The 17,349-nt window shown below is 41.2% G+C and overlaps 2 protein-coding genes across 2 annotated transcripts in view; one reads left to right on the top strand and one right to left on the bottom strand.

Annotated features, from left to right (window-relative positions):
* Window positions 1-7,757: 7,757 nt before the first annotated feature.
* Window positions 7,758-11,025, bottom strand: ccnb1 (cyclin B1). Its single transcript, XM_037692279.1, has 9 exons — window positions 10,928-11,025; window positions 10,571-10,696; window positions 9,543-9,638; window positions 9,188-9,376; window positions 8,960-9,118; window positions 8,648-8,884; window positions 8,430-8,570; window positions 8,244-8,354; window positions 7,758-8,168 (listed from the first exon to the last, which is right to left on the bottom strand). The coding sequence occupies exons 1-9, from the start codon at window positions 10,949-10,951 to the stop codon at window positions 8,064-8,066; spliced, it is 1,188 nt and encodes a 395-aa protein (XP_037548207.1). The 5' UTR covers window positions 10,952-11,025; the 3' UTR covers window positions 7,758-8,063.
* A 3,903-nt stretch (window positions 11,026-14,928) lies between these two features.
* LOC119424899 (AN1-type zinc finger protein 5) overlaps window positions 14,929-17,349 on the top strand; it is a 7,518-nt gene continuing 5,097 nt past the window's right edge. Inside the window, exon 1 of the mRNA XM_037692410.1 lies at window positions 14,929-15,149. The gene's annotated coding sequence lies outside the window, so the exon portion shown is untranslated. The remainder of the gene's footprint in view (window positions 15,150-17,349) is intronic.

Raw genomic sequence — 17,349 nt, forward strand, 5'->3', positions numbered from 1 at the left:
GCTACTTTTAACTAGCCTATTGCTACTTTTAACTAGCCTATTGCTACCTTCCAAACAAGTTTAGTGCTCGGACACCAGCAGCTTTAGCTATCCTTAACTGAACTGCCCTCTGACTTTTACAAAAACTCGAGGTGAAGAAATTCTCTAACTTGTTGGACGTCCATTTCCCTGACGCTCACTAAGACAGGCTCCTATTCACCAGATACAGTCTTGGTTTTCTCGTCTAATTTCCATGTCACAACTCACAAAGTCTGGGTTCTTCAGAGGCTCGATCATTGGTAGAACCATTAATAAGGTCTGTGTCATGTTCGAATTGAAGATGACTGATTTCTCTTGTTTTACAGAGGAATCTGTTTCTAGAGTTGTAGCTTCTAGTACATTACAGAGGTTCTTACATGTTGTGTTCTCCTTTCCAGGTCTGGCAGGTCAGGCAGTTGAGGAGAATCTGGCTCTTGCAGGGCTTGGAGGTTGATTCTCACCAGAGTAAAACTCAGGACAAGACAAGGTTCTGGTCTGAGCATGAGGATACTGTGAGAAGACAGGTAAGTTCAAAGTTTTAGATTACTTCTCGAGATTACTTCACCAAGTTCAGAGGGTGGTCCTTAGATTATCACCATGATGCAATCAACAATCCAACATCAACTCACGGTCCAACTCAGCCTTAAGTCGTGGAGGTGGTGATCAGCCGTCATGGGAGACAACTGTGAGCCGACCAGCACCGTCAACTCCCAGGACCTGCAGAAGATTGTTAGATGTTCCAAGGATATATTACACAACGTATGCAAGAGTAGACAGCTTTAGCAACTGCATCAAACAAAAATGGCTAAAACTCTCCCAGTTTTACAAACACGGAGCTAAAACGTTGAGTGATAGTAGCTGAATTTAATTTACAGCTAATCCTCGAGAGCTACTGCACAACAATTTGACTTTTAGTTTCAACCTGATTCAAGATGGCCGCCATCTTGAACCAACACAAAAATGACAACAACTCAGGCGATGTCACAAATGTCGAGCTACAACTTGAGTTGGCAGTAGCTGAAAGTGATCCCTATCACGTTTTTTGAATGCTAGCTGATAAAAACATTAAATATTTCCATGCAAGATGGCCGACCACATGCATCTTGTCAAGGACTTTAATAAACCTAGCATGAGAACTGACAATATTTTGCTGAATTGACAATAATCTGACTGAACATTGTTGGATTTTTATTTCTTTCTTTTGCTGAACTGTTGAAGGATTGTTTTTCTAGTTTGCATTGTGGTGCCCCTTAACAAAAAGTAGTACATTTGAAGTTTATTTTTGCAAGTATACTTTAAGTTAAGTATAAGTATATCAAGTATACTACACACCATACTTGTAGTGTACTAGAAGTACACTGATTTAATACTTGTTTGGACTAAATTGGGACATTTTTATACTATTTTTAAGTATATCAAATAAAGCTTTAAAGTTATTAAAGTTCTCATTTTAAATTCAGACCTTTGTATCAGTTTAGAACCAGTGAGGTTGGATATTTTTAGATAATTTTATACGTGTCACCACATTCAGGCTGAACTGGATCAGACGTCCCAACAACAAAGGAGAGGGTCAGGTGACCCCAGAGGTTGGTTTTCATCGTCTCAGCGTTTTGTCCCGTCCTCCTCCTGACAACGCTGCATACATTTATTTCACATCAGAGATGACGTTTGCCCGGCAGGCTGACTCACCGGACGGGTCGGATTACAACGCATCAGAAGACTCCTTCAAACATCTGCCATCAAACTCTGCCACTGGACAACAACACTCATGGAAGGTGGAAGGATTTATTCTGGGGTTTTCATGAAAAGAACCCAAAAAACAGTCCACGAGTTTCCGTATCGCTCATACTGTATATTTATGAGAAAACAAAAAAGCTAATCAAACTAAGAAAGAACTTCTGTCACGTCTTGTTTTTGTTAATTCTGATCTCCTGAATCAAACCACAAGCTCTGGTCTGGTTTCCTCCAAATCAAACCTGATCTGGCCTCTGATAACCGCTCTGCATGGCGACATTAACTTAATGACCCTCTGCTCGTTGTTTTCTTACACGGTGATGTGAAGTCACGGCACATTGGTCACAACAATAACATAAAAAGTTCAACTTTCAAGACTTAACAAAATCTCCTGGAGGTCCGCCAGATTGTTCAGAACATGGGCAACAGTTTCCGAACGATGTCACGTGAAAACCAAAAGGATTTCAGCTGCAATGACAAAAGAAAAACGGTCTACTGAATGGTCGTATGAAAGCTGTAGTTCCACGTTAAAATAAAAAACTTCCCTGTGGACTAAGAACTTTTGAGGAACTCAGTTTCTCTCTTGGTGTTTCCACAGAAGCAGCCAAAACATTAAAAAGGTGCTAATGAGACTGTTTCATACAAAGTTCCTGTTTTTGTGAAACCTTTCAAATTTAAGAACAAACAGAGAGACCAGGGAACGATGAGCCTTGTAGCTCATCTTGTAGACAAGCAAAAAAGATGGATGGCTGGATGGCTGGATGGATGGCTGGCTGGATGGATGGATGGATGGATGGATGGATGGATGGATGGATGGATGGATGGATGGATGGATGGATGGATGGATGGATGGATGGAATCTAACTATCCATTTCTTCCATATTTGTGTCCATGTCACAGAGGGTCTGGGATAGAATCCTAGACAACCGTCCCCAGCAACACTCTAACTCCTCTTCAGGGGTTCCCAAGGTGTTCCCAGTCCAGAGAGGACATATAACCCAGCCAACTGTCTTCTTCGAGGTCTTCTTCCAGTAGGACCTTCCTGAAAACCCTCCAGAAAGACAAGGAGGAGCACCAACGCTACTCTGAGCTCCCTCCAAATGATGGATGTTATCTCTATGGCTGAACCCGTCCACGTTACTCTGGCACAACCATTTCCTGCAGGATCAATAAAGTTCTATCTTATCTACAGAGGAAGAGCAGTCCAGGTGCTGGATCCAGGATCTCATTGGTCCTGCTCTGTACCTCATGACTAGAGGGGTTGCCAAAGAAATAAGGACTTTATATGTCATTGTATGTGGAAAAACAAAACATAAAAACTAAATGTGTCTCCTGGATGTGTATACATAAAATCTGCTAATGGCAACAGTGACCAGTTTCAGAAGCTGTGTTCGATGCTTGTTGTTCTGGCCCGAACTAGGCCCGTCACGGTAACAAATTTTGCTGGGCGATTAATTGTCAAAAATATTATTGCGATAAACGATAATATTGTTTGAAATTTGACAATAATTAATTATTATTGTCAAATTTAAGAAGAAATGTTGGTTAATTTTGTGTGTAGTACCTTTTTTGACCACTGGATGTCAATATAAGATTGTTTGAACCGAAGGATGGATAGTGAGGGAGCGAGCAGCGTGTCTCTTTAAGAAAAATGAGAGGGAGGCTTCTTGACGTGACATGGGCTCTCTTTCGATTCTCAAAATGGTGGACGCTCCGTGTGGTTTGAGCTCTTTAGCATTTTTCACACAAAGCTTCTAATAAAAACCCTGTAAACAAGTTCTCAGCTTCTTTTTGCAGAGAAAAACTACTTTTTACACGAAAGCACGGGTTTCAACCGTGAATTTTAGAGCTTCGACAAGACGGATGATTTTTTTCTCGAGGTCGGCCTGTTAGCTCGTAGCTTAGCTGCTTTTAACGATCCAAACACGTGATTTTTGACAGTTAAAACAGATTTTAAAGAGAAAGGGAGGGGTCAGTGAAGAACACCGGAGTTGATCTTTTTGTCATCCAGTGTCTTCAGTAGAAAGAGAGAGACACGAAGAAACGACAAAGCCGATAAATGAAAATGAGGTTGATAATTTTCATTTATCATCGATTAATTGATTAATTTCTTATCGCAAGAGGTCTAGCCTTAACCCTCTGGAGCTTTCTGCCTGAGGTGGAGAGGTGGGTCAAAAAGTTTATGGGTCGGGTGGGTGGGGTCCCCCATATTGCCGGATGGCCTATTCCTGCAGTGAAGCTGCTGTTCCTATGGACGGCTTTAATATTCAAAAATACTCATTGCATTTTTGGAATTCATGATTAATTTATTTCCAAGAAGTACTTCCTGCTTCGATAACTATCATGTTTGCAGGTTTCTACTCGTAACTAGAAATCTGTGTGACAATTGCCAGTGGAAAATTCTAAGTTGGAGGCTCGACCACTGCCAGAAATAATCTTCCAGTGCTGAAACAAGATAATAGTTTCTTTTTATTTTGTCCAAATAATCCCCTGAAACATGCAGTAGGGTTTTTGGCTTTCCGAAGTGTCTTTATTTCCACTGTTTCCACTGCGTGGGCTTTCCCGTCAACGTTGGCTCGAATCTGTAAATCAGGTTTATTTGACACCAGAGAAGATTGTGAATAACCACTAAACAGACCAGGAGGATTGCAAAGTATTTCATGGACTGCTGTTTCAACGGTTCAGAACCAATTTACAAGTTTGGTTTGTGAAAAGAAAAGCTTCAAACTGCTCATGGAGACCATTGAAGCACCCGAGCGGGCACCACACGACAGACTGTCGAGTCAAAAGATGCTGCAGGTTATGACTTTATTGAACAATCTTTGCAACAAAACTCATGACTGGATCCTGACGAGGAGGTGTCTTCTTGTTTTTTAGATGTTGGTTTTTAGAAAATACCCGTTCGCGTCTCAAAGTCTCTGCTCTTCAGAACTCAACGGGAACTTTTCTTTCCTCTGTACTTCAGGATGTTTATCTGTAAATTGTGAAACTGAGCGATCCTGGATTTATTTACGTCTCGGGTCTGGAGGCCGTGTTTTACTCAGTCACCCACTTTATTTACTTTTTTAATTTGATGAACACTTAAAACTTCATGCTCTTTGAAAGTTTGATTGGAAAGTTTTTGCTTTGTTTTTAGTTTTTAGCCACTGATTTCTAGTTTTAGCCTTTAGATAACAATCTGCCAATTTTAGCTGTTAGCTATGTTTTTTTATTTATTTACTATTTTTGGCTTTTAGCTACTGTTTTGCTCATTTTAGCGTTTAAATACTTTTCTTTCAGTGTTAGCTTTTAGTTACTGTTTTAGTATTTTTAGATTTTAACTACAGCACTGTTCTGTTGGACTTAACTTTCAGCTACTGTTCATCTAATGTTAGCTTTTAGCTGCTGTTCTTCTAATTTTAGCTTTTAGCTACTGTTTAAGGTTAAAGTTTATTTATTTGTCGTTCGCACCACATGTGATACAAAAAACGAAAATGTGTACACAGGGCCCCATTTACATCCAAAAATTTAGTATTTGGTATATGTTAAGCAATTATTATTTTGTTTATTTTTATGTATTTGATTGTTTGTTTTTGCCTAAAGTATCTTATATAAACATTTTGGCTTTTATTTTGATAATTTAACATCTTCAAATGCCAGTAAATCCCTTCAGAGTTCAGCGTTAACGCTGCATTTTCCTCTAGTTTCATGTCTTTATTGGTTGCAGTTTGTTAAATAATATAAAGAGTGTAATTAGTGATTATCCATCCTGCAGCTGATGAAGTATAAAAAGTTCAAAATGAAAAGTTCTTCTATAAATTTTACTGAAATTGGCGAATCAGGCTCCAGAGTTTAATTTAACAACATGAATAAATCAAACATGAGTCTGCAGAGAAGGTCCTGAGCAGCCGTACGGTGCGGAGGATGGATCAGGGCTGTAAACCGATCCGGACGCCCCGTCTTGACCTCAGCCTCCAAGGATGAACCGTTGGTTTGATCTGGGGGGTTGGGGGGTAAAAACTCCGGGTTTTACCGGATGACTGACTCTACTCATCATGTGTCCCAGGAGGACAGGAAGCTCGCAGAGGGATCTGCTCATGTGGCCACTCCAGAGATCAGACACCAGATGTTTGGATCTGGAAACGTCTGGAATAAACTAAAAATCTGTTGGAGCTCAGAGTATGTGTTAGGGATCACTCTCAGTGACTACCACACCAAATTTTAGCTCAATATCTGTAATTCTGACCGTTACAGCCATTGTTGTTAATAGGTTAGTCAGCTACATGCAGCTTTAGCTCTTTGAGCTTTAGCTACTGTTCTGCTAATTGATACTTTTAGCTACTGATTTACTAGTTAAAGCTTTTAGCTACTGTAGTACTAGTTTAGGCTTTAGCTATTCTTCTACTTATTTATACTTTTAGCTACTGTTTTACTAGTTAAAGCTTTTACCCCGTTTTGCTCATTTTAGCTTTTAGTTACACTTTTGATAAAATTTTAGTGACAGTTTTGATAGTTTAAGCTCTTATGTTTTTACTCGTTTTAGCAACATTTTGGCTACTTTTAGCCTATAACTAATCTTTTGCTACTTTGAGCTTTTAGTGTTCGGCAGATATTTGCTTTTAGCTACCGTTTCGATCGTTTGAGCTTTTTTCTACTGTTTCACTAGTTAAAGCTCTTAGCTACCGTTTTGCTGATTTAGCTACTGTTCTAACTAGCTTTTAGCTAGTTTCAATCATTTAGCTTTTACCTAATGTTCTGCTCATTTGAGCTTTTAGCTACCATTTTGCTTGTTTGGGCTTAAAGCTCAAACTCTTAGCTACCATTTTGCTGGTTAAAGCTTTTAGATACTGTTGCCAACTTAAGCATTTATCTGCTGTTCTAATTAGCTCTTAGCTACAGTTTCAATAATTTAACTAACATTGTTTTTGCTAGTTAAAACTTTTAGCTACTGTGTTGCTAGTTTAGGCTTTTGCCCAGCATTTAGCTCATTTCAGCTTCTAGTTAGTAAATACTTGTTGGGGGTTCAGATGAAATCTGTCTTGTGGTTCATGAAGTATTTTGCTAACAGACAAATAGTCACGTGACAGTGCTGTAACGAGTGTTGGGACGACTCTCAGATACACTAAATTTTAGCTCGTTAGTAAATTAAGTTTTAGCCAGTTTGTTCACTAGCCATGGTGGCCATCTTGAATCAGATTGACTCCAATTGCTGGTTTCAATAAAATGTGTCCAGTAATCTGTTAGCAAAATATCTAACAGAGTAACTCTCGTCTTTCACGGTGGCTGCGATTCTAAATCTGTGGCCGAACTAAAACAAGCTCCCGGTGGTTCTGGTCCCAGTTCTTCCAGCAGCAGTCTCTGGACTTTCTCCAACAGATGTGTTCAAGCCGTTTCCCAGCAGGCCCTCAGGACCTGTGGCCTCTTGGTCCTGGACTGACATCACCCAGATGGCAGGTGGTCTTACACAACATGAGTCCCTGTGAGGTACAAGCCCCGCCCCCTCAGGGTCTCAGCTGTGGACGAGTTGGCAGTAATGGCTTCCTGTGCACCCCAGCCATTAGCTTCAACTGCTGAGGTCTGAGCAGGACCAGCTGGTCCAGCAACAAATTAAACAAAGAACTTGAAAATGGAAACTAAAATGGTAGTAGCTGAGGATAATCTCCAACATGCTGCAAGTGTCAAAGATGGGTTAGGAAACCAAACCTGAGCTGGATTTTGCCAATTTGTGATAAACTCAAATTCTATTAATGGTCAGGACAAGACAAACGTTTGCCCTTGATGAAGCGTGACAGTAAAGTTGTTAAATTCATGAGCAGATCTGAAGTTACGGGCTGAACAAAAGTCACGTATGGAAACTATACATCCAGGTTTTAATGGCTGATTGAGGAGAAGCTGCTTCAGTTTCTCTCAAATCTGTCCAAAATAAAACCATGCCCCTGGAGAAGTTCACATTCCTTCAACCTTACATAAAAACATGGTCTCACATCGCCCCCTTGTGACAAATAAATTTTAAAAAAGGGTCTGGTCAAGACCATTTATTAGAGGTTTAAAAATACATTTCACATCATTTAAAAGCATCTGTACAAATCACTCCCAAACATGAACGCAGTAAAAGTTTTTAAATCTACCAGACGGTTTTTGAAGACGTGCCACAACCTAAATAAAATTTTGTAAAAATCCCCTTGAAGACCAAAAACTGTGCATGAATCATGAAACGGGTAAAGGGTCGGAGACTTGCTGGATCAGTCTCAGAACTGTTTAAAATGGCACATGTTCAAAAAGTTTTAAAAAATTACATTTGTACAAATCAGCACACGGTGCCAAGGATCGTCTCACTGGGAGAGCTGCTTCGCCAGATCTTTGACCACAGACGACTTGAGCTGAGGGATGGTGGCGATCCTCATCTGCTTCGAGGTCGAGTATTTCCCCTTCACGGCCTGAAAGACCACATTTTAAATTCCAACACGGGCCTCAAGAGCAACCAGGGAGAGGTAGAGGTCCGGTCGACTCACCATGTGTTTGGTCAGCCCTTCGTTCACTTTGACGACGTTCTTGGCGATGTGCGCCATAACAGGAATCAAACTCTCTGCCGTGTAGTCCATGTAGTGTTGGAGCATCACGTCCTGAGGAGGAGGGACAAGTCAAGACGCCCTGCAGGTTCAACTGTATTTTTTTAAATAGATTAACGGTTTACACACCCAGTCGCCCACTTCCAGGACCTTCAAGGTGAGGGCCAAAGCTGCGCTCGCCACCATGGAGGGCGGGAAGTGAACCATGTCGTAGTCGACCATGGTGAGCTCCAGCAGGTATTTGGCCAGAGTGTGCTGCTCAGCCGTCACCTGTGAGAAAACAAAGCGACGGTCAGAGAACGACCTTTGACGGCGGTCGAAGCTGCACCGAAAGCGCCGCCGCAGACCTCGTAGATCTTCGAGGCCCGGCGGAGGAACTGCAGGGGGAGAGGCCGGCCCAGCTGAAACTTCAGCACCCTCAGGATGGTCATCTCCATGTCTCGGATCTGGGCGGTGGTGTAGGCGCGGTCCGTCACGTAGGCGAAGTCGGAGATCTCCGGTGGATACATTTCCTCGTACTTTGAGGCCAGGAACATGGCGGACACCCCGACCAGCTGGAGCTGCTTCTTGGGGACTGGGTGGTCCTGTTGTGAGGGGGGGGGGGGCAGCCTTTAGGAACGTCTTCTGCACATCATGTTTGAATAAAGACCGGGTCTCACCTGAAGAAAGCGGTCGATCATTCCTACGGTCATGTACATCGTCTCCTGCAGCAGACGAAACTTGAGGTTCACCTGCACCAACCAGTCGATGAGGATGGCCCTCATGTTCCCAGTGACCTCCTGACCCTGCAGGTAGCTGGACCTGACACTCTGCTCAGCCTAAAGAACAAGAAGCTCGTTAAACCGCTGTCCGACACGAACCACAGGTCCGGCTTTGGGTCGGCTCACCTCCAGCTGGCGGAGATATTTGTAAATGTCCTTCACGTATTCGCTGCAGAGCATGGGGTTATCGTAGTCGTCTGCGTCCACGTCCCTGATGGCCGTGTTCAGGATGACGTCGGAGAACGCCTGGCAGAGGTCAGCGGGCTCGCAGCCAGAGGTCTCCATGGGGGTCGGGGAGGTCGGTTCAGGCTGAACCTGCAACAAGACAAAGTTTGGCTGCACCATGGACACTGACTGGATTGGATGAAGCGTCTCCAGCACCTACGACATGTCCAGACGTCCTGGTGAGGTCCAGTCCCTCGGCGTGCAGGACAGCACTGACCAGACTTGAAAGAAAGTTTCAGATCTGAAGAGAACTCACCTGCGGTTCAGGCTCAGGTTGAGGAGCAACCGGCTTTGGTTCAGGCTTCTCAACTTTAGTGACTTTAATCTTCTTTGTAGCCTCCGTTTTGACATTCTGCAAGAATTATCATTTTTCAAATGTTATTATTCGTTACTACATTTGAGTTAACAGAACGCTGATCAGCTTTGGCAGACATCTTGAATGATATCGGCTTCAACAGTGATTGCAGACGTACGTCCACCGTCTCATAGCACCTGGAGGAGGAGTTCATGACTCAGCCACAGCTCTCAGTTTAAATAGACTGAAGTATTTACTTTGTGTGCAGTTGCTAAGGTAAGGTGGTGGTGGCAACCATTTTGAACCAGTTAAACTCTAAAACCAAGTAATTCCTGGGCTTCAGATTAAAAACATGATTACCTAAAATATATAAAGTCTCTTTATGAAACTTATTCTCTTCATTTAAATAGTAAAATTATTAAGAGTCAAGTTATTTACATTTGAAAAGTTGAATTCTTGAGATGCATTTTAGTTCCAAGAGAAACTCTAGAATGATTTTAATTGAAAAAAAGAAAAATAAATTGATTTAAAAACCTACAGCTTTTGTATGAATCGATGAATTAAGTTTAGACCTTCCTCCCCGGTTTAAATTTTGTGATTTTAGAGTCAAGCACTATTCACTTCCAATAATGGAATGGATTTTAGAATTAAACAACTTGACAAAAAGAAAAAGACAGAGAAAAATTGCAAATAAAAAATTTGCTCATCTTTATTGCTCAGAAGGCACAACATTACCATACATTGAATAATACAGCTGTTGTAGTTAGACAGGATAAAATAAAGAGTTTTTTTAAATGTTTACATTTAAATTGACCAGCGTCTCCCATGCTTTATTAAAATTCAAACTCTTTTTACCCCTCGAGGGCTTCCATAGTGAAACTAAACTCCCTTATTTGAACTGAAGCTAAAGGCTACACGAGCTACTTTCTTACATTTCCAGTAAACGTGTTAAAATTGCGTTAATTCGAGCAGCAGGAGGGACATTTTACCTTTTTCTGAACTTCTTTGCCGACTGCGATGTTTCCGATTTCTCCGAGCGCAGCTCGAGGCTTTGCGGGCCCGATCACTGAGCACGTCTTCCCTCCGAGCTCGGTTCTGGTAGAACCGAGGCGATTCTGCAGGAAATCAATTAAATCCAACAAATTATTGGTCACGTGTTGCTGAATGCTGACAACTTGGAAAATGAAGCTTTTATTATGAACACATAATGCACAAGATAGCAAAACTCGTCGCACCGACGCGCGAGGTGACTTAGAAAAATATCCATTTTAAGCCCAGAACGATTAAAGACATCTCTTCCGAGGCATATCAGAGAAGAAAAGCTCTAAAGACGTGTAGATACTTACTCTGGTAGTCACTCGCAGAGCCATTTTTATTTTTTATTTTTTCAGATAAACGTGGCTTCACAAACCAGCAAAAGAGTCGTAATGGCGGAAGATACTGCTCGACTGAGAGAATCAAGGTCTAACTTTAAATCCTCGCTCGGTACACGCTGATTGGCTGCGCGCTGGAGCCAGCGAGCTTCTGATTGGCCGAACGCATCTGTATTAAATGCGTTACCCCGACAACGCGAGGTCACATGACCTGGCTCACATTTCTTTTTCCTGTTACATGTTCTCACCCCACCCTTGTTCTCCCACGTAGTTTTTTTTAATTATATATATTAATAAAGTAATAAAGGTTTACTGCCATGCGGTTATTCCCTTTTATACTGATTATAAACATTTAAATCAGTGACAATTTAACAAATTAGAGGGAAAAAAAACTTTAATTTGCTTCTTCCTCCACATGAACATGAGACTTAGCATTTATTTGTTTAGCATTAATTTAGAATTTATCTTTGTTTTAACTATGCGTCTGCTTGTGATTTTTTTAAAAATAAAGAAAATATAGAAAGCTGAAGCAGTCTTGCCAGTGTGTATTGTGTCTGTTAAAAATTCAAGGCTGTTGACAAAATATGCCACATGTGGGTGAAGTAAAGGCCTGTGTCATCTTCATGCCAGTTTTTTTTAGACTGACTCCTGGCGCCTGAGTTTGTGGAGATGGAGCCAGGCAGAAGGAGAAATCCTGCACAAGACAGGCCCTGGAGCAATGTGGATATCCTCACTGGGCCTTCCTGAAAGCAGAGAAGAAACCCAAAGTCAACCATCAGGTGAAATAGAGGAACCCAGACCAGTGGTCATTCCGTATGTTGCGAGAGTTTCAGAGAAACTGAGACGTTTATTTTTTAAATATGACGTCTCAGTGGCTTTTAAACCCCAAAATACATTACGGCAAAGACTGGTCCATCCCAAAGATCCAGTCCCTCGGCACAAACAGTAATGTTGTGTATGCTGTTCAGTGTCAGGAGGGTGATCAGTCTTACATAAACAGCCACTGGCCAAAAAGATGGCCCAGCACAGAAGAGCAACATCATCAGGCCAAGACTCTGTGGTCTACACTCATCTCCAGGCCAGAGGTCACTCATGAACATGTGCACATCCTTGCTAGATAGGAACGTTGATTTGAGAGAGGAGTGAAGGAGGCCATCTTTGTGAAAAGAACTCGTCCATCGAAGCGTTTCAACAAAGAAGAATCCGTCCCGAGGACCTGATGCCCCGTTTACACAATGTTTTTGAAGTGAAACCGCTGTTGGGCCGTTCGTTTACATGACAACAACCGTTCTTTCTGAATGGAGATGAATTGGATGAATTTTCGGGGAACCCACCACAGAGGCGTGAAATGCTCTGTGAAGTCCCACATGCACTACATGCTGCAGTCCAAAGTTTTCCTGCTCTAACAACAGTTATAATAAATGGCAGAGAGCAGTGTTCTTGTGCTACTCGACCTTTTTCAGCATGTAGGAGCAACATTAATAAAATCCAGGCTCCAAAGAGATGTTAGTGGATTCATCAGTATGATCATGCATACACTTCATGCGAGATGAATGCAGCTGAGCCCTGCATCAGTTCCCAGATAAATTTAAAATGTCTTATTTACCCCCCTCCTTTTCTGTGCACATGTTCAACAAACACACACCTCATCTTATTATATCTTTACTCAGCACATATGACAGTTTAGGTCAAAAATATTGGTCATAATTAGGTCGTAATACATTTTAAAGCCACAGTTCATTATTTCTTATCTGGCAACCCGACTGACATGGAAACTACAGCGTTTTCGTGTAAACCCACTCTTTTTTTGTTTATTACCTCCAATAAACATTGAAAAAACACTAAAGTTTCCAGAGGCTGTTCTCGTGTAAACAGGGCCTTAACCTTGTTGGATTTTTCAACCTGGATTATTGAGCATACATCAGGACATTCATGTAGATGTTGAAATTGACAGCTTAAACATAGCCTTTAATTTGATAGAGTCAATTGATTTTACCCATAATGTCCACACATCTACTCATTCTTTTCATCACACTGTTGATCCGGTCCTGACTTAAGGCATAGATATCAAGTACTTGTTAATACATCCCCAAAATCGTGTTCTCTCTGATTATTTTTAATAACTTTTGAGTTTACATTAAAAGACTAAACAGTCACTGAGAATACATTTCATTATAGTAGGTGTTTATCAGAGACTGCTGCACATGTTACCAAATTTAAAGAATCTCTTCCATTGTTGTTTTCATCTGTCTTGCAGAGTAATGCTGTAGAGAGCAGTGACAGATGATCTTGTTGATAATTTTACAACCTCAAATAAAACATCACTTGACAAAACTGCTCCGCTGAAAAAAGAAAGTAATCAGTCAGAGGAGACTGGCTCCTTGGATCAGTTCCGAGTTACGTACTTTAAAGCAGGCATCTAGAAAGCTGGAAATAAAACGGCGCTCCACTAATGTTGAAGAATAATAGTAATATAGTGACGTCTGGATCACCACTGCTGGGGCTGGAGCTGATTAAAGCACTGAAGATCATCATCTTTTGTGGAGAAGTTTCAGTAAAGCAACAGAACCTTTTCAATGTTTGTGAATAACAGTCTAAGACCACTCCGTTACTGTATGGTGTTCCTCAGGGTTCAGTCTTAGGTCCTATTCTGTTCCTTCTGTACATCAGCCCCCTTGGAAAGATAATCAGTAGCTTCAGAAATGTGTCGTACGATTTCTGTGCTGATGACATTCAGCTGTACTGTTCGTTCTATGACTCAGAATTAACGCAAGTTAGCTGACTTAGTAAACTGTGTTTCCCACATTAAGGCTGGCTAGCTAACAACTGCCTTCAGTTAAATTCTAGCTAGTCTGAAACCCTGATCCTTGCTCCTGAACAGAAAGTTCCTTGGATCAAGCAACACCTCGGTTCGGTGGGTTCCTCTTCTCAGCCGAGCCTCAGAAACCTTCGTGTTCTGTTCGACCAGTCAGTGTCGTTGGACAAACATTCAAAGCTTCTGGTAAAGAAAACTTCTTTATCATCTGAGAAACATTTCTAAATTGAGGGCAATGTTATCCAAATCTGACCTGGAGATGATTATTCGTGTTTTTATTTCTTCTCGTTCAGATTATTGTAATTCCCTTTTTACTTGTTTAAACAAAATCTGCCGTCGCTCGTCTCCAGTTGGTCCAGAACGCTGCTTCGAGGCAGGAATCAATAGAAGGTCTCACATCACACTGGTTTTATCTTCTCTTCATCGGCTGCCTGTTGAAGTTAGAATTAATTTTAAAATTTTAGTCTTGACTTTTAGAGCTTTAAATGGACAGGCCCCCCAGTACATCACTGAAACGATGATCCCCTATTCTCCAGCACGCACTCTTCGGTCTTCAGCACTGAACCTCCTAAAGCTCCCTAAGACCCGGTTTAAAACTCAAGGTGACCTTTCCTTTCAGGCTGTAGCCCCCCGGCTGTGAGATGCCCTGCCCCTGTCTCTTTGTGTGACCATCTCTGTTGATTCCTTTACAAAGCAACTGAAGACACTTTTATTCAGACATGCTTTTAGTTAAATGTTTTATTTACTGTTTTAATCAGCTGTTCTTGCTGTTTTTGTTTAATTTTAAGCTTGTGTTTTGTATTTCTGTAAAGCACTTTGTGATTGTATCTATGAAAAGTGCTATATGCTTCTTTACTTCACATGAGGTCAATCTGGACTTGCACAAGTTCAGTCAGGTTTTGACCTCTGACCCCGTGTGCCAGGAGGTGACTGTTCTTACAAGAAATTGTCCACAGAGGGACAGACAGACCATCATATGTCCTGGATGAATAAAAACAAGGCCCCTGGTGACATAATACGATTAGTAACTTTTAATTAATCGTTGAATGACAGGCATTTACATCGTTGCAACGTCCCGAAACCTTCAGTGAGCGTCGTCCAATCACAGGCTCACAGTTTCCGTGACGTCACCGGAAGTAGAAAAGACGCATACGCCTCACGTAAAACAAAACAGATGCCACCGCAGCGCGACGGAACCGCAGACTGAGGGCAGAGGACGTCGCTAAGAAGAAAATCAGCCGAAGCTGAGCGAGAAGAAAACGGAACAAAACGAAAGAAACAGCAACAAAAAAAGATTAGCCGACCCTAGTTAAGCTAGTTAGCTGTAGTTAGTTAGACCGGTTGAGTTTTGCCAGAACAGCGTTTCTCAGACACAAAAGGGTGAGTTGAACCAATAACGTGGTTAAATGTTGTCATACTGGCATCAATTTACAACATAAAAACACCAACAAATGAGTTAAAACGTGTTTGTAAGTATAACTAAAGTGCCTTAACGAGACATGTTTGCTAACACGTGTCGCTTAAAACTTTGTCCTTCCAATTGCGAGGTTTTAATTTTAACAATAAAAATAATTATCTTCAGCCTTATAGTTGAAGTTGAGTGAGTTTATCTTGATAACCAAACGTTAATTTATCTTGAGTTTCTATTTAAGATTAAACTTGGTTTGTGTTAATCTGTTAGCATTCTGACTTCTAGTTTCATGTTGTTGGCTAACTTTACTCGGCGTTCGATTGTTATTTCGTACTCCAAATCGCTTTTATGCATTCATTCATACAATATTTAGAGTGATGATCCCATATATTTAAAATAGTTTTAGGTTCTGATGAGCTCTTGGTGGAAAAACAAAAGGACAAAGAAGGAGCGTTTAGGAGCGCTAGCTCGATAGCATGTTGCTAACTTCCGGAAGCTAAAAGAGTAACGAGGCAGAGCTGTAAAACTAATAATATATATTTTTATATAATCTAATAATTCGATGACTGTTACAGGATTTAAACGCGATTCGCTTGTTCTGACCAGGTATTTATGTGGTGTGTGTTTTTATTGTGAATGTGTTAGCATCGTTAGCTTGCTAGCGTGACTCAGTGGATTTGTAGGTTTAAAGCGGCTGTGGCCCAGAAACGTTCCTGAAGCTCCTGACTGCTGCCGAGGCAAACATTACTCGATTTATTGAACCGTGTTCACCCGATGTTCATCAGGTTTTACTTGCTGTTGAGTCTCATCGTGATAGAAATGAGCAAACATCCATGACATACTGAGGTTGTTGCTCTTTGTCTCAGTGATGATCTACAGGTGACCTAAAACATTACATTTAATTTATTGTGGAGAGATGGCACCTAGTTGATTAAACTGTATGCACAGAGCTCTAGTCTGGCAAGAATTAATGATAAGGTGGTCTGATGTAGCAGCTTTCGATCATAGCAAACTGTTTAACCTAAAAAAAAAGTGTAAATATTCTCATTAATGTTATAGTTGCGTTACAACTTTATTTATGTAGCATTTTAAAAACGACACCGTTGGCCAATAATTAACTGAAGCCGTAAAAGTAATGAACAATTAAAAATCATAAAACAACAAACGGTAAAAACATTTAAACAAATGCATTTGAAATGGTAACGAAATTAATCAGTTTTCTTTCTCTGAGGTCTCTTGGACTGAGTCCTTGTGACTCATTGAGACCAACCTTTATAAATAACGGTTGAATGAAAGAAGAATCACAACTGATAATTGAATCAATTATTGACTAAAAGTAAAGCGAGTCAGACCAAATCACTAAAATTCTGTTTATCGTTTCTAAGTGAAACTAACTTTTCCCTTACGTCAACAGCGTTTGTATTTTTTGACTCCGGTTCTCAGAAGTGGAAGTTTTTTGAGACTCCCGGCATCATTTTAAGGGGAAAGTTGCTGACCTGCGCCTGCGTGACGGTGGTGCTGTGTTTTATGGGACGTTCCGACTTTGCTGCACTGAAGCATTTCTCACATTCTTCAAATATCGAACAAGCCTCTGAAGTGAAGAAATGGAAGAATGAGCATGAGCATTCTACGAATACTGTGGGTCCGAACAAACACGTGTACTCACCGTTTTGGATTCAACTGTTCTGGAACAAACAAAACAAGAGCTAGTGGGTGTGATTTTTGTTTTGCAAAAACACCAGTTTCAGAACATCCTAAATGGTGAGCATGTTTGTTTGGACCTGCAGTATTTGTAGAATGTGACTACGTCTCTGCTGAGTAGCACAAACGTCACTCTGTCCATCATTGCTGCTGTTTGTTTACTCATGCACGCACAGAAAACCTGAAACGATGCCGGGCCTTTCCAAAAAAAAAAAAAAAGCCTCCACTCTGAGGCGTGGATTCAGAAAGTTTCTGCTTCAGAGAAAACAGCCGCCCTTGTGCACGTGGAGTGGTTCCTAACTCGTAAACTGCAGTTTGCGTATCTGTCGCATGCAAATCTCTCTCAGGGGGGTCGTTGTTAATCCGATCAGCGCGGGAGAGGTTTTGGTCACATTCGTGAAGGTGTGAACTGGAGTGAAACTGTGTGTGTGTGTGTGTGTGTGTGTGTGTGTGTGTGTGTGTGTGTGT

This window comes from Nematolebias whitei, chromosome 18, assembly GCF_014905685.2.
Source record: "Nematolebias whitei isolate Nwh7 chromosome 18, NemWhi1, whole genome shotgun sequence".
NCBI classification, from domain to species: Eukaryota; Metazoa; Chordata; class Actinopteri; order Cyprinodontiformes; family Rivulidae; genus Nematolebias; species Nematolebias whitei.

Excerpts from the sequence above, each read along its gene's own strand:
- ccnb1 (XM_037692279.1), bottom strand. The coding sequence starts at position 10,951 with ATGGCTCTGCGAGTGACTACCAGA. Across the intron at positions 10,697-10,927 it reads CTCTGCGAGTGACTACCAGA|AATCGCCTCGGTTCTACCAG; the intron begins GTAAGTATCTAC and ends GATTTCCTGCAG. Across the intron at positions 8,355-8,429 it reads TCCTGGAAGTGGGCGACTGG|GACGTGATGCTCCAACACTA; the intron begins GTGTGTAAACCG and ends CCTCCTCCTCAG.